Genomic DNA, 22,147 nt, shown 5'->3' with positions numbered 1-22,147 from the left:
TTCTACTTATTCATTATATAGCCTAACTATGTAGTAGGCATTAAAAAATCATGTAGACCCCATTTTATGAATGAAACAGGGCTGAGAGAATGAAGTAATTACTCTTAACCATAATAATGTCTCTGTAAATTATTTAACCTCCCCAAGCTTAGGGATTTTCATTTGTGCAAGAGGTTGAAAACAACCTCTCTTACTGGGGGGTGGGAGGGTCACTGAGGATTACACAGAATGCCATGCTAACACATGATAGTCACTGAATGGTATCATTAGACATATGATAGAGACATAAAATCTAAATCTTTTTAGATGTTTAAAACAAAAATATGCCCACATGAGGGCCTCCCCGGTGGCGCAGCGGTTGAGCGCTGGGTTGCCAGGCTGCCTGCAGTCTCTGCAGCGCGGGTTCGATCCCCGGCTGCTCCCCGGCCACTAGAGGAGTCCCACATGGTGCACAGACCTCTCCTGCCGCCCGCTGCTCCCCTCAGCAGTGTACTTCAGTCCTTCTGCCTGCTCTACTCCCTGCTCTGGCTCTGGTGAATTCTCTCACCCTCCCGCGCTTCTGACTGTACCCAGTGCTTGTATAAATGAATAAATAAATCTTAAAAAAAAAAAAGCCCACATGAAATGAGTTGTTCAGATCAACTTCAATCATCAAATAATGTTAAGATTATAAGTGAGGGCCTCCCTGGTGGCACAAGGCGTTAAGACGCAACTTATGAAGCTATTTGCAGCCACTGCAACGCAAGTTCAATCCTCAGCCAGGGAGCTACCCACATGGCGCAGCAGCCCTCTCCTGACTCGCCCGCTGCTCCCCTCAGCAGTGTACTTCAGTAGATCTGCCTGTTCTGCTGTTCTGTTCCCCACTCTGTCTCTGGTGAGTCCTCTCACCCCCCACACTTCTGTCCTGACCCCAGTTCTTGTATGCATAAATAAATCTTTAAAAAAAAAAGAATTGTAAGTGAAAGAGTAATATTCACTGGGAATGAGTACTGACTTTTCAATAGTAATGAAATATACAGGCATAACCAAAAATGGTTTCATGTCTCACTATATTAATCATCAGTGATCAAACACTAGGATATCATTAATATTAATCAGAAATCAGAAATTTTCCTTTTAATGTATGCTTATTTCATTTTTAATGGATTTCATTTTCATTCCTGTTTCACAAACATTACCAACTCAAATTTATTTTAATGGAACTTAACCTACTTCCAGTTCTTCAACAAATGCTGCTAAATCTTCTTTCCAAAGATCTGAAGGAGATTTTCTTTTAAGATCATTGACCTCTCGCCCCTATAATAAAAAGTGGTATGATTTAAACATAAAACATTTTTAATTGTATTTTAAATTGTATGAAAAGTAAGTATAAGTACTTATTTTTGGAAAAAGAAAAAGATGGATAACACTGATATAGTTTCAAATTATTTAACCCACAAAAATTCATACTTTTGTATCTCTCTGTTTAATCAGCTCGTCAACTTTTTCTTTAGTTAGTGACCACAGAGACATATTTAAAATATAATTAAAATCAGGGCCTGAAGGAGTTCCTGAATCAGAGGAACTATCATCATGCTGGGTTTGTGTTTCTTCCTCTTCCGCTGCCTGTAAAAAATAATAAACTTTATATTAAAGTCCTGTATAGTATCAAATTAATGTTGAATTTTCTTGAATACTGAATTTACAATTCCACAAATGCTATACTCCTAATGCTACATCTTTAGGCTGACAGGGTTTTTTTAGATTATCTGCTAAATTACTTACAAAGAAAATTAACTGTTTTGCCCAGACACTACATCACAAAATGAGAAGTCACCGTATCTTAAAATTAATGGAGAAGTAATATTTTATCATTGCATCTCGTCATATATTTTTATAGTGATGAGTGAATGATTTGAAACCCAAAAAATATCACTTTTGAAGAATGTTTCACAGTTTTAATAAATAAGCAAAGGCATAGTGACTAAAGCAAGTATATTAATGTAAACACTGAGAAATAGTTCACTTAAGAGTTGGGATAGAGTAAGAATTGTGAGGGCTATCCTAAAATTTCTCATGTCTTTCTTCACTGAAATGATTACAGTTAAAAAATCCCCTTAGCCTGGGGGCAGTGAGGGGGTTATTAAAAAAAAAATCCCCTTAGCCTAATATGAAATTTCACAAGCCAATGAATTAGAGGTTATTATATGTAACAACCCCTTTAAATTTTAAATAACAGCCATTAAATAATCTAAATTGTTCAAGGCACTCAGATAACTTAAAATGACTGAATTAGCCATGGCCCGCTATAAAGCAAAGAAATTTTTAATTTCAGGAAAATAATGTATATAATAAAGTTTAAGTGTACGTTAGAAGAGATAAAAACAAAAATTGCCAAGATGCTTCATTACATAAAATTATAAATTCAGTTAAACAGCATGAGCCAAATAAGAAATGCTATTGTTGATAGATGATTAACAAGTACCTAGATAAATTCTGAAAAATTAATAAATTCTACAGTTTTTAAAAATTCATGAAACAATATGTGTTGCTATGGAATACTTAGGTTGTTATATTACTATTTAGGCATTACTAGGATGTCATAAAATGTTGTCTAGACCTACACTTTAGAAATCTATTAGCTCTGTGTTTTGATGACTCACAAACTATTATTAATGGAGGCTCTATGAATATGTGCATCTATCAGTATTAAAATAAGATTGATTAAGTATACTTTCAGAAATGAAGAAAAATTTAAATTCCAGTAACAGAATTAGTTTTATGCATGTGAATAAACTCTAATCTTCTAGTCATCTGCTTTGTAATCCTCTCTTCTCCAACTCTATACAATAGGACACCTTTGTAAGAGCAGTTTCTTTCATTATCTGAACCCCTAAATTGAATACATGACCAAGATGCTGAGAAAACTCTAATGGTGACAATGAAGTTAAAACCAAACTCGAGGTTTTACCAACAAAGTCTACGTCCACCTGAAGGGGATTCTCAAACACTAAGTATCTTATCTTTTTAAAAATATGCATTAAATTCATTAGCTTACTAGTTATTTTTTTAACGTTTTAGCCCACAGTTAATCAAAAGGGCAAGTAGGGTATAAACCTTAATTTGGGGTTTAAAAAATGCAATAAAACACTGAAAGGAAGGCATTCATCTTAATTCTGTATGTTCCCCATTTTCCTCAAAAAATAAGCCTATTAATATGTAATTGCTAAACTATACATACTAGTTTTATTCGCTCTAATGTGTCATTCTATTGACTGTTCAAAATTGAAAAAAGTTTAAATCACATAAACAAAAGCAGTATTTCAATGTAGTTTGATGAAAAATATGAAAAACATTATGGTTGAGAACTTAAGTGTAGGGAAGTTTGAAGTTTCATTCAAGTATGTCACATGACCATAACTTTTTTTTTAAGATGTTAACATCAATATCATATATACACAATAATCTAAATATCAAAAAAATTCCCAATTTTATTCCTCTTGTACATTTGTGTTCTCAATCACAATATTGTGCTGTCTTTAAATTTTTTTAATCATACTCAAGAACAAGAAACTAATTCTGGAGAAATCTCGAAGTTTCAATATTCCATTCATTGAATATTAGTACTTTATGATCTGAAATGGACAATTACTAAAACATCAGACTTTTAATCTGAAGTTCTAGTGTTTAAATCTCCTGCCAGAGATCTAAGCACAGCACAGAGCACATACCTGGTGCTCAATAAACACTGTAATCATGACCATTTTGTCTGTAGTCTTCCCAACATAAACTGAAACCAATCAAGTGAATGGTGACTGCACACCACGTGACCATGGACTAACCAGTGTGAAATGATTTATGTGCTATCAGCATAGTTCCCAGATAGTATACATGCACCTCACAAAAACCACCACCACACTGACACCCTTGAATGGCAGGCTCAGAAAAAAAGGCCAAGGAGACTGAGCTACCTTCTCACACCTGGAGTCATTTCTCCAGGCCCTGGTTGAGTCACACTGGCAAAGTGCTTTGTGGTGGGTATGCACTGCAAATTCCTGTACTGTATCTGTTCTGTGGATAAACAGAAGACTTCAGTCTCCAGACAGACAACTCAGCACCTTTAGCAGTACTAAATTTAAATTTTAGGGTTTGGGTTTTTGGTTTGTTTTGAAGTTGCTTTTAAAAGCTTCTCTAAATGTCTTGTTCTGCAAATGATTACCTTTTCTTGTGCTTCTTTCCAGGCTTTCACTGGGTCAGATTCATAACCTCTCTGGACTAACATTTGAATCAAATCTTTCTTTGACCTATTCTCTATGTGAGGGAAAAATAAAGTTAGGATCAAGAAAAGAGATTCAATTTGTATTTGTTTATATTCTACTGATAAAAAATGTCTTCTATTAATTAAGATTTTTTTTCCATTTTAACTAACGTTCAAATTTTTAAAGGTTATCTTACCTATGGTAATTTTCCCTTGTATCTTCTCTAAAATAAAACGGGCTTGATTGTTAAGTTTTGTAGATTCTGCTCCCAGCATTCCTACAAGCCACTCCTTACGTAAACCATAGTAACTTAATCGTAAATCAAAGAATTCTTTCAAAATGTCTTGCACAGTTTCATACTTTTTCAGGCATCCCATGTGATCAAAGAGCACCTGAGCAAAACACAAAGTTTTTGAAGATTACATAAATTGTAATTGGTATTTTTGATTTGTGTATTATTTTAAATGCATAACCACAATACATTTAACATGGACACACACCAACCCATAAAGCCATTAAACAGAACCAAAACTATTAGGCACACTTCTGTAAATATTCCCGTGGTGATTCTAGAGAACAAATGACTCACTATGAAAATATTTAAAATAGAAATAATTTTGAAAGATAAAAATAGGTCCTTAATAAAAGGTTTTTTAATAAAGTAGCTATAAAATCACCTAAGACAAACTTTTTTTCCAAAGCAGAATTATACTTTCCTCTAAGTTTAAAAATGCTAAATTTTATCAGACAAATGCAAATAAAACCACATTGAGACACTACCTCACATTTGTGATGTCCCATATCAAAAAGACCAGAAACAACAAGTATTGGTGAGAGTGTGGTGAAAAAAGAACCGTCATACACTATTAGTAGGAACGTAGCCTATTCCAGTCTCTATGAAGGTTTATCAAAATATTAAAAATAGATGTACCATATGATCCAGCAATTCCACTCCTATGGGTCTACCTGAAGAATACAAAAACACTAATTCAAAGTGATACGAACACTGCTACGTTCATTACAGCACCATATTTCCAACAGCCAAACCACAGAAATAATCTAAGTGCTCAATGACAGATGAATGGATAAAGAAGACATGGTATATATGCATAATAGATCACAACTCAGTTATAAAAAAAAAAAATCTTCTTCTGTTTAAATTGATGTAACATTGGTTTACAATACTCTTTATGATTTAAGGGAATAGATTCACACCTCCTGAAATGTATGTCACTAGACCACATCCACCACTAAAGCACCCACAGTCCTGCACTCCACATGAGTGAGATCAACCAGTATTTGTCGTCCTCCTTATTTCACTTAGCATAATCCCTCTCCAGTTCCATCCATGTTGTCACAAATGGCAAGAATTAAAAAAAAAAAAAAAAATCTTGTCATTTATGATGTGAATGGACTAACAAGGATTATGCCAAGCAAAGTAAGTCAGAAGTAGCAAGACATCCATCCTAGATGATTTCATTCATGTGTGGAATATAGAAAACAAAGAACAGACAAAAACAAAAGAAACCCTTGAAATCTGACTACAGAATTGAGGCCACCAGAAAGAGAGGGTTGGGGGGTGAGAGGAAAATGTGTGGGGGTGCCCAGTGAATTTTGGTGGAGCATTACTGGAGTTTTGATGGTTAAGTGTAGTGTGATTACATACATTTATAGAGCTATGAACCCATATCCCTAAAACATATAAGAGTATTATAAATCAATATTACCTCAATAAACCTATCTTAAAAAAAGTTAAATTTCTCTCTCCCCCATATGCTCAATGGATGTGCATTTGCCTCTTTTTTTAAAAAGATTTATGCTATAATTCAAACTCCTTTACTTCTCTATTATTTTTTCTCCTTTTTCTATCAGCTCTTCTTGGCAAATTAAGGTACTTTTTCTCAGCCACTATGTTACTGCTGAATTTTTTCTTTTACTCTTTTAGATCAAAAAGCTAACTCAAAATGGAACAAGGATAAATTATACATATTCATTTTTTTACCTTTCCCCCCAATTATTTATAAACACAAATATACAAGTTTAGTAAAATAGTTACAAGGAGAAAAGTACTCCACAATTTAAAGTGCTAGTAGAGACAAGCAGAAGACACATGAAAACCCTGCAACAATCATTCTTACAACTTTCAGTCAGGTGTGTGTATCCTGTATTCTCAAGCCCAAATGCACAAATACAGAGTTGAGGTTGAGAGCAGTGAACATTAATAGAGTTTCTCAAGCAAATATACTGAGGAAAAACTCATTCAGACTTGCAGGCACTCCCATCATGAACACAATTGCAATTCAATTTATAGCAAATACAAAGGATTAATAGCAAATCTAAGCAATTACCATGGAATTACAAGTAAGAGTAGTTTGAAGTTTAAAAACTTTGTGCAATCCAGCAGCTTCTGCTTGTGCTAGTTTCTCTTCAGTCATTTTCACCACAAATTTCACAGTTGTATCAGTATGATATTCTTTATAATCAGAAATTAATGCTGGTGTTTTATCTGTTCCATTCAGCATTGGTTCTAAAACTTGTTCTTTGTATACCTATAAAAGGTTTTAAAATAAGTAATATTTTCATGACACGCATTCATGTTCTCATACTATAAGTCATGTGATTTATTTTTTAGTTCTCAAATTCAGTAGAGAAAAAAACCCAAAACCTCTATCTCTATAATCTCCTACCCAGTCACTATATAAAATAAAATAGAGAAATTTCAGTGGTGAGGTAGTGGTTCTGATCTTATCATACTCCAAAGGGAAAGGCTAAGTATGAAGATGGTGACATCAACTAGAATTGACAAGAGATGACATGAATACTTTTAGATTTGTGACAATATTGACATGAAGTTACTGATCATAAGATTTTAAAATACTATTTCTTGCACACCATTCTATCCATTTCAAGTAAACAAAATAATAATCTCTTCAAAAGTTAGTCTTTTTACAGTTAGGTAAGTTAAAATAATTACTATTTAAATATTTAAACAACTGAATGGCTCAAAATATACATAGGTATTTTTAAATACAAGACATACATAGAACACACAATGATGGAATCACATTCTTACCAAAAGAATTGCTCAATGCAATGCCCTACTCCAGGCAGCTCACATACTAACCTGTGTCCAAGTTCTAACTGGAAGCTCTGTAATCTCTACTGTGTTTCTATCCACCACAAATATTTCACCACTGACTGCATATTGGTTTTGACCAAGTTCTTGGATTGTTCCTTTAAAGTTTTTGTAGTTTGGAAGCTGCAGAGAAAAATAAAACTAACTTAATACCCTGTCTTTTCTCTAGAGTATCAGTACCACACATTAGGCCCCTTAGTCTACTCTTGCTAACAGATTACTGTGACAAACTGAGTTACTCATCCTCAACAGTATCTCTCCAAAAAAGCAATCAACCTTGAATTCAGTTTCTGTTAATATAATCTGAACAACCCCCCCATCTCAAAACCTTAGTGTCTTTCATAGTCTTCCTGAACAAATTTTTGTTAATGTATGACCTCCCTATCTCCTTCTCCCTAGATTAATAGTCTTTTAAATGCAAATTCCTGGGATGGTACATTCAAAGCTTCCCACAATCTGACCCAATTTATCTTCCTATCTCTTCTACACTGACTTATTTGCCTTGCAGATCACTACTCTTTCCACATATTTTGCTTGAATATTTTGAATATTCTTATTTTCACTTGCTCTGTACCAGCCCTGGCACAATTTCAGCTCCCCACACCTCATTCACCCATATAAGTCTTACTCATCTTTTTCACTGTTACAAGTGATCTCTTCCCTTTTCTAAAATTCATAGTTATTATCATTAAGAAATTAGGCATATAACATAGGGGAGTCCTTCTGGCATACTGAGCTATTATTGAGACTTTTGTCACTATAACCTTCAAGTCCTGATGTCTTTACTACAGATTAACTTTGAAGAGAGCAAGAATAATAGTCCATCATCTCACCACTTAACAAAGTGTCATATATATAGCATTGTTTATGTGTCTCATATATATTCTAAAAGAATGAAAATAAAATGCAATAACTGTAACAAGTAATTTGACACTTCATTACAAATATTTTTAGGTACCTTAAAGTGTTTAAGGGGGAAACAGATCTTAAACCAAAATCATTATAACCTAATTTCGTTTATAATATAAAAATGAAATTTAACAAAAATAATTTTGTTTCCAAGAGACACCCTGATTGGGAGAAAATTTTTGCACACAATACTAATGATAAGGGGCTGATCACAAAGATCTACAAAGAGCTAACAAAACTCAACAAAAACAAAGTAAAACAATCCAGTCAAAAAATGGGCAGAAGAGCTAAAGAGACACTTCTCCAAAAAGGAAATGCAAATGGCCAACAGGCGTAAGAAAAAATGTTCAACATCACTTGTAATCAGGGAAATGCAAATCAAAATCACAATGAGATAGCAACTTACAGCAGTGAGAATGGTATATTAAAAAATCTAGCAGAACCTCCCTGGTGGCACAAGGGGTTAAGAGGCAACCTATGATGCTAACTGCAGACTCTGCAGCAGGAGTTTGATCCCCGGCCAGGAAGCAAACCACATGGCACAGCAGACCTCTCCTGACTCGCCCACTGCTCCCCTCAGCAATGTATTTCAGTCAATCTGCCTGTTCTGTTCCCCACTCTGTCTCTGGTGAATCCTCTCACCCCCCACACCTCTGGCCTGTACCCCTCTACTTGTATGCATAAATAAATCTTTAAAAATAAATAAAATAAAATAAAAATTAAAAAAACTAGCAACAACAAATGTTGGCGAGGATGTGGAGAAAAAGGAACTCTCCTACACTACTGGGGGGAATGCAAATTGGTCCAATCACTATGGAAAGATGTATGGAGGTTCCTCAAACTGCTAACAATGGAGCTTCCATAGGATTCAGCAATTCAACTTCTAGGTATCTACCCAAAGGACAAAAAAACATTAATTCAAAAGGACACCTGCACCCCTGTATTTATTACAGCACCATTTACAATAGGTAAGCTATTGAAACAATCTAAATGCCCAAAAACAGATGATTGGATCAAGAAGATGTGGTATATACACACAATGAAATATTACTCAGCAATCAAAAAAGATAAACTCATGCCATTCACAGCAACATGGATGGAGCTGGAAGGGATCATGCTCAGTAAAATAAGCCAGAAAGAAAAAGAAAAATACCAGATGGTTCCACTTAGAGTAGGAATATAGGGAATCCAAATAAGGGATCAGGAAAAAAAAAGTAATATAATAAATCAAAATCAACAGGTGACTATAAACCAGAGACATTCAGCAGCACAGCGGGGGGGGGGGGGAACAGCAGGGGAGTTGGCTCAAAACAGGGATGAGAAGAGCCCAAGGGACTATGGTGATGGTACACAGGTAAATTGGTGGTGGGAATTCCTCAGGAACTATACCTGAGATGATAAAGAATACATTGTATAAAAATGAAAAATGATGTTAAAAAAATAAAATTAAAAATTAAAATTTTGTTTCTACATGGTTGGTTTATAAAGGATATTTTCTTTTTTGCTTATTTATATTTTCTATAATGAGCAGTATCATTTCTGTATTAAAAATACTTTATTTAAATATATCATGATAAAGGAAAGTTCCCAGGTGACTTAAAACCATGTGGAAAAGGTCAGTTTTATGAGGTTTTTCTTGGAGGAATTTTTGGGAGAATAACTGAACATAATAAATGTTGTAAAAATAGACAAAAATTAAAAATATTACTAAATTAAAATATACAGTATGTTTTTAAGCATCCTTAGAACATTTAATTGTTTGAGAACAAAAGGTTAGCTGTAATTTTGTCATAAAAGCATTATTCTCTATAATTTAGATATTTCATATCTGAAATATGGAGTATTTTAAAATTTCAACGAAGTTTCTCTCCATAAATCTTATCTCCAGGTTTTTTTCCAAAGTTGATACATTTTACTCTAAGCACATATCAAATTACATGCCAATAATGTCTTTATTGTGTATAATATATTCTAAAATAAAAATAGTTCCATTACTTTTCTAAAATGACTGGACTTTGTAGTCTATTATGTTAAATAAAAAGTATTGACAGTAAGCTCTAAGTAATTACCATGGGATGAGGATCCAAGCCATCCAGCATTCGTCTGACATTGTTCACAATTTCTCTAGCATCATAGTTGGGTAGTTTACAAGCCCATCCAGTACCAATGCCCTCAGCACCATTTATTAAAACCATAGGAATTATGGGAATATACCACTCAGGCTCTACCCGTTGATTATCATCATAAAGGAATTTAAGCAGGTTGTCATCAACAGCAGGAAAAAGCAGTCTTGCTAGAGAGCTAATGAAATGAAAAATAACGAAAAGGTCATGGTTTCAGGAAATAAAACTTTATATAGAAAGACTATTTCAATAAATCTTTGAAAAGACTGCATAAAAAGAATGCATTTTTTAAAGTTTTGAACATGTACTTAATGACAAATTTACCTAACCATACTACCAAATATATTTCTGAGCAAAGTCAGAATAGCCTTAGTTTGCTTATGTACTTATCAACCTATCTAAATTCTTAAGTGTTAAGAAAATTTTTTAGTGATTGCCTCTTATTCTAACTAAACCACAAAACCCATATACAGCCTAAAAAGTAAAGTTGGGTCTCTCTCTCTCTCTCTCTCTCTCTCTCTCTCAAACACACACACACACACACACAACACCTACGTTCATTATGACTAGTGCCACCAATAACTCATAAAAATTGAGATCAACAAATTCTATCATCAAATAATTGGAAAGGTCCATAGGTACTAGAATATACAATCATATGTCATCACAGTTACAATTCTATAAACATTTAGTTAATGCCAATAAACTTCAAACACAACTTTGTATCATTGTATCAGCAAACAGTTACCTTAACATTGTGAAAATATAACGAGGGCTTGCAGCATCTTTGCCACCATGAAGTCGAGTTCCAAACTGACCGATAGGCTGAAGCAGGTTAATGTTGTTACTTCCCACAAAGTTTTGAGCCAAATTCACAATAGTCATCATCAATGCTTGCTATAGAACAGGACAGAATATTAATTAATACTCTAAACTTTCTAAATGCATTTCCTAGTTTTTATTAAAGCCCAAACTCTGGATTCTTTTACTTTCCAAATCCTTTATAAAAGGGAAAATAGCTTATTATCCCCCAAGCCAGTAAATATATTTCTCAAATGATTCCAGTCTTAATGCTTACTTCTCCATGATGATAAGCAGACATTTCAGCAACAGATCCAGCCAATTGAGCAACTTTTACTTCACGTTTATCATTCCTCTTGAAACAGGTAAATAAAACTTTTCGTTGGCCTGGCTTAAAACCTATTGTTAAAGAGAACAATCCTCTTTTAAAAGTATTACTCAAGCTACAATTTCAGTTTTCCTGTTAATGTCAACCATGTTATATATATTCAAGAGAAAAAAGCAAAGACACATTTGCTTTTGAAAAATAACTGACTAAAAATACTACTTGAGATTCCATAATAAAGTGAGAATACACTAACAATGTTTTTATACCATCTCAATCTATTCCAAAAGTAGAATACCACAACTGGAAGACCATTTCCTTGTCTTAAAGACCTATTCAGTAGCAATAAACTCCTTTCACAGGAATTTTTAAAGGCTCATTTTCCCAAAACGCCAGTTGCAACTAAAATATCAGAAAATCAGTGACCCTAAAATCTATTTTTAGAGATCCCAAATCAGAAAAACCCTAAGAAGGCATTACCTTGGTAGTTAAGAATTCAGGCATTAGAATCACACTAATCAGGAAACTCTTCTCAACCTGGCCATACACCCATAACTAAGCTAGTAAGCCTCCGGTGTCATCAGTATAATAGAAATAATTACCTTCCTAGTAGGGTGATCATAAGAATTACATGAAATAATACAAACAAAGCACTCTGTGTTTCCATATCTTTGTTGCTCTAGGCCAATGCGCATAGTAATAAATTTTTCAGTATGTGATAGCTATGGTCCTCATCAGAGCATGATAGAAAAAAAAGAGGATGATAAAATACAGGCAGGTTCTTTAAGAATGTATAATCTAATTGAGGAGGCAAAATTAGCACGAGAGACACATGTTACTGAAGTTTAGGCACCTTACACCAATTTAGACTGTAATTGTTAGAGACACTTCACAGAAGGGGATATAACTTAAAGCAAGAATTTAGATGGATGGGTTAAGCCATCTGTCCTTAATTACAAAACAAGGATCACAAATATTAACTAATTTGCTAAAAGCTATAAAGTAAAAATTAAAAAGCCCTAGTAAAAGACCAAATCTGCTCTAACTACCAGGTAGTAAGAGGATGTGGTGGGAATGCAAACTGGTCCAACTGCTATGGAAAGCTGTGTGGAGGTTCCTCAAACTACTAAAAATGTAGCTACCATATGACCCAGCAATTCCACGCCTAGAAATCTACCCAAAAGACACAAAAACAATTCAAAAGGATACCTGCACCACTGTTTTTATTGCAGGGGTGTGCACACACAGCCAGTAACTGTGTGAAATGATGGATGTGTTAGTGATTGCTGTAACCATTTTACAAAGTATACACGTATCATATCATGAACTTCTTAACTATACGTAATTTTAATCATCAATTATACCTCTGAAAACTGAAAAAAAAGTTGGGGGGAAGGAATCTGATTTTAAATTATTTGCCTAATTATTTCCCTAGTTAGGCAAATAGTTAATTAATAATTAGATTAATAATTAGGCAAATATCTAAACAGATATTAGGCAAATATCTAAATATTAATTTCTGAGAAATTAAAGGCTTTTCCAATATGCCTTTATTGAAAATACATTTGAACACATGCCTTTCAATTAAAGAACTATGAAAGCAGGGCATAATCTGGTAGGGGTGGGGGAACACTGCAAAAGCCACATCATTCGCAGCAACATGGATGGAGCTAGAAAGGATTATGCTCAGTGAAATAAACCAAAAGGAAAATTATCAGATGGTTTCACTTATAGGAGAAATACAGGAGAACCAAATAAGGGATCAGGAAAAAAATAATAAAAAAAAATTAGCAGGCAACTATATAAATCAGACATTCTGCAAGGGAGGGGGAGGCAGAACGATCAAAACAAGAGGGAAGAACACAGGGACAAAGGTGATGGTTCACAGGTGACTTGGTGGTGGGAATTTTATGGGGACTACACTTGAGAGGAGAAAGTATACACTGTACAAAAATGAACAATGATGTAATATACATATTACATATATATATATATATATATATATATAAAATTCAGTCCTAACAAGATATCTCAACAGCAACTTCAGAATTTCACAGTTTATTATAAGGATGGCTTAAAGTACATGAAAGTGAAATTTAAAGTATATGAGATTATAAAACTTTTTTAAAGGCCACTTACCATCAACTAGAGATGGTATAGATCTTTCATTGTCTGAGTTTGAGAAAAGGATCAATTCCTTATTGATGAAATCATTGTAGGTCAAATGCTTTGTTGCTGTACCATATAAAAATTGCTAAGAGGAAAGTTATATTGTCATTATTACTGCATGAATTTTAGTCTTGTTCTTCCCCCAAATCACTACTCTTTATGACTAACCTCTGGTAAGCCATGTAACCTACGCTGTCTCCGATCTTCCATAAAATTTGTTAACCACTCTTTTCTGTCATCAATCTTCTTCTTACTGAATGCCTGAAGGTAACAATTTCACACATTAAAATTTCACTATAAAATTAAAACTTTACAAAGGCAAATATCTAAATATTAATTTGAGACATTATTTCCAATATGCCTTTATTGAAAATACATTGAACACAGGCCTTTCAGTTAAAGAACTATGAATAATAAATTAATGGCATAATCTGGTAGGGGTGGGGGAATACTAAAATTAAATAGTTTAGACATTAGAATACAAAAAGAATTATCATAGGAACCAAGACTAGGAAGAAAACTATGGCAGACAAGAGAATGGATATTAGGAAATATTTTTAAATATTAACTTCATTACCAAGGTAATGGCAGCATCATCTTCTGGACCAGCATATCTAAACAAAATACGATGCCTTTCCATATCAGCAAAATATTCCTTTGCTTCTTTAGCTGTACTGGTACCCAACCCTTACAATTTAAAAAAGTGAAAATAAGTCAGGCAAAGATAAATACTGTATTATCTCACTAAAAAGTCAAAGAAAAAAGTAGAATGGTGGTTGTCAGGGGCTTAAAGGTGGGGTAAGTGGGCACATGTCCATCATAAGGTACAAACTTTCAGCTATAAAATTAAATTTTAGAGATCTAATGTACCACATGATGGCTGCCATCAATAACATCATGCAGCAGACTCAAAAATTGCAAAGAGTAAATCTTAAATGTTATACACACACACATACACACACACACACTCTCTCTCTCTCTCTCTCTCACCCCGAATAACTGTGTGAAATGATGGATGTGTTAGCAATTACTGTAACCATTTTACAAAGTATATGCATATCAGATCATGTACTTCTTAACTATAAATAATTTTAATCATCAATTATACCTCTGAAAGCTGAAAAAATTGGGAGGTGGAGGGAACTGTTTCTGCCTTTATTTCCAAAAAAGGTCTGTATATTATAAAAACATTTGTTATGTCATTGAATACAGAGTTTACACTGCAACATTTAACCATTTTCATTCCATAGCTAATGATTTAAAATTAAATCACCTTAAGAGGACTGCTTTCACGAAAATCATGTCACTGTATTATAGTCACATGCTATTGCTTTCAATGCTCCTTACACGTGAAATGAACTGCAATAATTGTCAGCCAAAAGTGTATCAGATCCAATTGCTTATTATAGGCTCAATAAACATTATTCTAAGACTTTTTTTTTAAGATTTATTTATTTATGCATACAAAGCTGGGGTGTAAAACAGAGAGGTGGGGTAGGAGAGTGAGTGGATTCACCAGAGACAGAGTGGGTAGCAGAACAGGTAGACTGACTGAAATACAATGCTGAGGGGAGCAGGGGCAAGACAGGAGAGGTTGGCTGCACTATATGGATCATCTCCCTGGCCAGGGATCTAGCTTCAGAGTGCTGAGACTTAACTCATTGAGCCACCAAGGAGGCCCTATACTAAGATTTTTTTAAAACACAAAAGATGTCCAAAATCCCTGAGGAAATAACCAGGATATTTAGAAAACTTTAACCTTTCCAGCTAGCACCATGTCCATCAGTAACTGCAACAGTGTAAGTTTTAGCACTTCACATAACTAGTCAGTAAAGATTTTTTTAAAGGTGGGAGTAAGAGATAAGAGAATGTCAGGTTTCATACTTCTTTTAAAAACTCAAAAATCAAAACTACTGAAAAAAAATATTTAAGTGAATCATGAGCATCAATGGCTGTTTCAAATCATTAGTTCAAAAGCTGACAGATCAAGATGATGACACCTGTAGCAACTGAACAATTTTAATAAATCAGCTAATACAAGCCTCTAGACCTAAGTACAAATCATCAACTATTCAATGTTTTTGCCATATAACTCTAATCCAAATATGATCAACTCTCCTATTTAAGTACCAGATAACAAAAAATAAAGGACAGAGAAACTTGCTAAGTATTTAATGAAACTATAGGCCTAAACAGCAAAATCCAGAATGTGGGAAATAATACAAAGAACCCAACTTTTTGAACAAACTGCAAGGAAAAATACAAAGAAATAAACAATGTTAAGTTAAAAGGATTTTAAGAGGAGCCTCCCTGGTGGCGCAGGGGTTACAGTCTCGGCACTATCAAGCTATTGCCAGCCACTACAGCAAGAGTTCAATCCCGGCCAGGGCACTAATGCACACGGCACAGCAGACTCTTCCTGCCTCGCCCAATTCTTCCCTCAGCAGTGTATTTCAGTGGATCCGCCTGTTCAGCTCCCCACTCTGCCTTGGGTGAATCCTCTCATCCCTCATACCTATGGCCTACACCCCAGTTGTTGTACACATAAATAAAAATCTAAAAAAAATTTTAAAAAGAGTCATAAGATGTGATTATTGACCTTCTTTGGATCCTGGCCTGATAAACATTTTGATATAACCAGGAAAACATAAACAGTGAATATTTAATGTTTTAAAGTTATGATAATGGTATTTTGAGCATTAAAAAAATTCTTTTAGTGTTACATACCAAAATATTTTATATACATGTTATATATATTTTTAAATATATATAAAGATCTATAGATATATAAAAATTTCTGGAAGTTAGGGCCTCCCTGGTTGTGCAAGGGGGTAAGATGCAGCCTATGAAACTATCCACAGCCAACGCAGCAAGAGTTCGATCCCCAGCCGGCCAGGGAGCTACCCACATGGTGCAGCAGACCTCTCCTGACTCGCTGCTGCTCCCCTCAGCAGTGTATTTCAGTCAATCTGCCTGTTCTGTTCCCCACTCTGTTTCTGGTGAATCCTCTCACCCCCCTCTCACCTCTGGCCTGTATCCCAGTTCTTGTGTACATAAATAAATCTTTAAAAAAAAAAAATCTCTGGAAGTTATTTCAAACTAATGAGTAGGAATGAAAAATGTTAAATGAAACAAGATAGTGCAGGAAATAGTAATTTTTAAATATATAGGAAGCCCATTACCTCTACTTCACTGAAATTTTCTTTTAAAATTAGCAATTATTTTTGCAGTCAAAAAGACAAAGTTAATAAACTTATATCAGTAGAAACTTCACAAAATTTAAATATTTTAAAATACAAACCTTTGTAGTATTTTATTTTCCAGGCTTTCTGGTTTTCTATATGTTTTTTCCACTCATCAAATTCAGGAATACTGTAGAAGGAAAGTTCCTGCTTATTTTTGCTTGCCTTAAATTAAAAGAAAAGAAATTAAGTTTTTCTGCTATCCTTTAAGACAACAGTATACAAATATATTAATGTAAAAAGTACCTTTACAATAGGAGTAATAAACTCTTCAAGAAAACCATGCTTCAAAAGTGATGGCCAATTGTGATGGATGAAATTAATAAGCAGACCTTTTATGTGAGAACCATCTTGATCCTAAAAGTTAGAAAAGAATGCTATAATTTTATGAAATATATAACCAAATTTTAAATATATGAATACAGCACAGATATATTTTCTAAACTTAGAACTGTGTTTTATTAAATAATGGATACTCTTTAGATGATGGCAGTAAAAAAACTATATTTTGGGCCTCCCTGGTGGTGCAAAGGGTTAAGTCTCAGCACTATGAAGCTATCCGTAGCCACTGCAGCATGAGTTTGTCGGCCAGGTAGCTGACCCACACGGCCCAACAGACCTCTCCTGTCTCGCCTGCAGGTCCCCTCAGCAGTGTATTTCAGTCAATCCACCTGTTCTGTTGCCCACTCTGTCTCTGATGAATCCTCTTAACCCCTGCACCTCTGTCCTGTACCCCATTTCTTATATGCATTAAAAAAATAAATCTTTAAAAAAAACTATTAAAATTCAAAGAATATAGACTGAATTTTCCTATAACATACTATTATTCTATGTTTTAGAGTTTACTCAGAGTTTATTAAAAGAATAAGCATGCATATACATAAAACATGATCATAATGCATTTTGGACAATGGAAGGGGAAATCCATGAAGTATAGATATTCCCAAGACTCTTCATCACATAAAACTGCTCAATTTCTCCTTAAAACAATATATAACAACTTCTTCAGTTGAATATTTTCTCTAAAAATGCTTTTAATTATAGTACACAAAAGACAAAAGTTGGATACTATGAAATTTTAATTTTCAGGTCCTTTCCTACCTTCTAAGTGCTGCCATTTTCTACATGTCCTCCAAGTTTTTATGCATCCCAAATTATGCCACTATATACAAACAGTAACCATTGTCTTTCTCACTTAAAAATTTCACCATTTTTTCAACGTATGCTTTAGTTTTATAATACTACATGTTCTATTCTTTTCCTATTTATTGCATTTGAAAACAGTTTTCATTTTATTTATTTATTTTTTTTTTGTGGGACCCTCGCCGGTGGCCTGGGAACGAACCGGTGCTGCAGAGGCTACGGGCAGCCCCGCAGCCCAGCGCTCAACCACTGCGCCACCAGAGGAGGCCCCATTTTTCATTTTAAAAATAAGTAGTCAAAAACATAGTCACCAATAAACCAGATAATATAAAGTATACTTCATATAAACAGTGCTATTAAGACAATGTTTTCTTCCTCACTTTCATTTATACTATCTTGGAGCAAGTTTCATAAAACAAATATCAAAAGGACAATATAAAAAAGTTTTAAAGTTGTGGTAACTTTCAAGCAAACCTGATCAGTCATAATCATAATCTTTCCATAGCGTAATGTTTTCAGAGATTCTGCATCATCATAACTTTTCTTGTACTGTAGACCAACTATTTTAATAATATTGTTTATTTCTGCATTTTCCATAATCTGCAAAAAGGAAAAGAATTGAATGCATTGTGAAGTGTTGAAATATACAAGAAGTTAGTTCATATTTACACGTAAAAATTCAACAATTTTGTTAAAGTATTATATATGTGTATGATACATATGTGTGTTCACACACATACAAGGACATACCTGCTTGTGAGAAGCTTCTCGTACATTAAGAATTTTTCCCCTGAGTGGAAAGACTCCGTATCTGTCTCGCCCAATCACACCTAATCCAGACACAGCCAGAGATTTGGCAGAGTCTCCCTCTGTTAGTATTAGTGTACACTCCAGGGAATGTTTGCCACCTGAAATTTAAAATGACATACTCTGAATTACTCTCAATTTTACCAATGAGAAAAAGAATACAATGATGGTGAAATACCACATGTCATATCAAATTCAGTAATAGGTTAATTATGAGCTTACTGAATTCTTATACCCTGAAAATGTGGTATGTGTGTGGCAATTTTAATTAAAATTATGGGCTGTATATAAAAACATATATCGATAGTTTAATTATATGTGGGAAATAAAAATTTTTATAACTGGATAAATGAAAACAAATCAGAACCTTAAAAAATTCTAAATTTACCTGCATCATTAGCATCATCCAGTTTGGGAATACCTTTGATTTTACTATACTTTACTGATGAACACTTCTTGTTCAGCTGAGTCTGAGCCTTAAATTTCACCCAATTCAGGATACTTTCTACAATGCCACAGTTCGAGGCCTAAAAATCAAAGAATAATGATATACAAACAAACCAGAAGTTCATGTACTTAGCTAAAATTAATATAATACTTGGAATCTGTGCAGTTGTAAGCTGTTATAAGGCAAACCAGTAACGATCATGATAATAATGACATATGTTAGTAAATTTTAAATACAGTAAAACTAACCCAGGCAGCTATACACCATGACCTACTGCACCGAAATATAAACACATGAAAAAAGGGCAACTTTAATACATATGAAGAAGTTTTATTATAGTAAGCTCCATTCAAAACACACGTAACTTTGTCTAAAGCTCATTTTGTTAACATTAACACAACGAAAGCTGGTTCACCCATGAATTTAGCAGCTGGAAGTTCTAGACACTGATATTTCTGATATTCAACAGAAAATATACATCTTGAATTCACTATGACATGCATATGTATGTATGTACGTGTGTGTGCGCGTGTATGTGTATAAACTTTAGGGGAATATTCGGATAAACTCAAGCACTTATGATTAATTCTTTAAAGTTTGGTGGGCCTCCCTGGTGGTGCAAGGGGCTAAGACGCAACCTATGAAGCTCTCCGCAGCCTCTGCAGCATGAGTTTGATCCCCCCGCCGGCCAGGGAACAACCCACATGGTGCAGCAGACCTCTTCCGGCTCGCCCGCTGCTCCTCTCAGCAGTGTACTTCGGTCAATCTGCCTGTTCTATTCCCCACTCTGTCTCTGGTGAATCCTCTCACCCCCCACACCTCTGGCCTGTCCCCAGCTCTTGTGTGCATAAATAAATCTTTTAAAAATAAATAAACAAAAATAAAAATTTTGATAATGAGGATTTCAACATTATATACTATGTGTCACCCTGCAGTGAATCGCACATGTTAACCCAAAAAGAAGACAAAACAAAACATCTCCAAGTTGCAGCTATTTATTTTTCATCATCCTGGATAGTTTGATTTTAGGTGTATAGCTTTATATACTATTTTGGATTTATAAATAGGTAAACTATACTGCCACATGTAAACTTAATCCACCAGTAAAAAGGCATAAAATCTAAAATCAAATCACTTCATGACAATAACTTATGAGGGCAAAAACTTGGGAAAGTATTACATAGGATAATTTGTATTCAGAATTTATTATGACTAGAATCAAAAGTACATTTCCATAAGCATAAAACTTAAATCTGAAAAACTGTAACTTTTGTTTGTAAGAATCTACCTTTGAAATTCCAGTACTGGAATTTGATAAATACCTTATCTCTATGGCAATTATACCACATTCCTCCACCAAACTATAATGATGTATTCATCTTTACATTCCCAGTACCAAACATATATAAAGAGATTTTATATATGCATATTTAATATGTGTTTATTGATGGAATTCTGAATGAGGAACTTAAGCAAATCTTGTGCATATACAACAAATTACAGGAAGTTATTAGAAATTGCAAGATGAAGTTATAAATCTATTATTTATACTCTCACCTTGTTACAGAAAGATTAAGGTGGCACAGCAAACACATGCAAAGTAAAATGAGAATTTTAATACGTAGGTTATACTATATTTTGTTATACACATGTAGCTGCAATAAAAAACCATACAAATAACATAAAAATTAGATGAAGTTGAAATAAGTTGAAAAGATGAAACCAGGAGTCTTAGAATTCTGGCTTTATAATGGTCACACAATTAGTTACATGATTCCCTACTTTAATCCTTGAGAAAATAATTATTTTATGAAACAACAGTCTACCTTTGAAGTTTTCAGAATTCAGCAAATTAATTTATAGTATGCCTAAGCCCACAGTTACTCTGAAACTAACCACAAGTACATAAAACTAATTCATCAACTACTCCATCAACTCTCACCAAAACCAACTCTCACACTTAAAAAATACAAATTTTACTCACTGCTTTAAAAAACTTTTCTGACAGCTGGCATTTGGACCCAAAACTTTTGGGCTGCAGAGTCATGTTTTCCTTAGTTTGAGAATCAAAAGTTGGATTTTCAATAAGGCAATTAATAAAAACCCATATATGGTTTTTCACCTGTTGAAAATATATCAAAAACAAAAATGTGTCAACATCAGAACTGATATTAAAAATAACTCAATGTAATATATAAAAATTTCACTTACTTGAAACGGTTTTACTGATACACCAGCTTTGTTCTTTTTCTTAACTACTTCAATCAGTTTACCAACAACTTGATCTACTACATAATCCACATGGCGTCCACCCTAAAGAGAAAAAAAAATATGCAATCCAACTTTTCTATAGTTAGGGCAGCAAAATACATATAGATTCATCTTTCCCCCTAGAATGAGCGATTAATCTTTAAAACAACTTTGTAAAATCAATAGTTTTTCCAAAGAAGTAATATGAGTCAGAACGATAGTTACAATTCTTAAAATAATGTCTTGTTGGCCACAGAACCAATCAGCCAACTCTCTTTAACTCTATACAAAGTGAAAACAATTTTGAATTACAAAGAGAGATAAGTGAGAACAAATACTGGCATGGGTGATAATAATGACACAAGATTTAAAATTAGGAACTATGGCAGCCACTGGCAGTTGTATGGGGTAAGTTCCCTCCAAAGAGACAAACTGCTCTCAATAGAACCAGAGTAGGCCACTATAACCCTGGCATGAAAGCCAGTTAGTCAAGGCTCTGTGAGATGCAGGAGGCTACTTAAAGAATGCAGATTGTTTTAGTATAAGATTGAGAGCC

General features: G+C 34.0%; 1 protein-coding gene across 2 annotated transcripts in view; it reads right to left on the bottom strand.

Annotated features, from left to right (window-relative positions):
- TOP2B (DNA topoisomerase II beta) overlaps window positions 1–22,147 on the bottom strand; it is a gene marked incomplete at its 5' end in the record, with an annotated part of 54,694 nt that overhangs the window by 11,538 nt on the left and 21,009 nt on the right. For both annotated transcript variants that reach the window (XM_084247412.1, XM_084247413.1), the window contains 19 exons: window positions 1,213–1,296; window positions 1,450–1,605; window positions 4,199–4,290; window positions 4,435–4,630; window positions 6,587–6,787; window positions 7,363–7,497; window positions 10,353–10,584; window positions 11,155–11,303; window positions 11,485–11,606; window positions 13,672–13,786; window positions 13,870–13,962; window positions 14,279–14,388; window positions 17,003–17,108; window positions 17,190–17,300; window positions 18,561–18,686; window positions 18,837–18,994; window positions 19,282–19,420; window positions 21,326–21,463; window positions 21,553–21,654. In XM_084247412.1, coding sequence (XP_084103538.1) covers window positions 1,213–1,296; window positions 1,450–1,605; window positions 4,199–4,290; window positions 4,435–4,630; window positions 6,587–6,787; window positions 7,363–7,497; window positions 10,353–10,584; window positions 11,155–11,303; window positions 11,485–11,606; window positions 13,672–13,786; window positions 13,870–13,962; window positions 14,279–14,388; window positions 17,003–17,108; window positions 17,190–17,300; window positions 18,561–18,686; window positions 18,837–18,994; window positions 19,282–19,420; window positions 21,326–21,463; window positions 21,553–21,654 — 2,565 coding nt within the window. The remainder of the gene's footprint in view (window positions 1–1,212; window positions 1,297–1,449; window positions 1,606–4,198; window positions 4,291–4,434; window positions 4,631–6,586; window positions 6,788–7,362; window positions 7,498–10,352; window positions 10,585–11,154; window positions 11,304–11,484; window positions 11,607–13,671; window positions 13,787–13,869; window positions 13,963–14,278; window positions 14,389–17,002; window positions 17,109–17,189; window positions 17,301–18,560; window positions 18,687–18,836; window positions 18,995–19,281; window positions 19,421–21,325; window positions 21,464–21,552; window positions 21,655–22,147) is intronic.

Source organism: Talpa europaea, assembly GCF_964194135.1.
Source record: "Talpa europaea genome assembly, chromosome: 11".
Lineage (NCBI taxonomy): Eukaryota > Metazoa > Chordata > Mammalia > Eulipotyphla > Talpidae > Talpa > Talpa europaea.
This window is presented reverse-complemented; position numbering and strand designations above follow the sequence as displayed.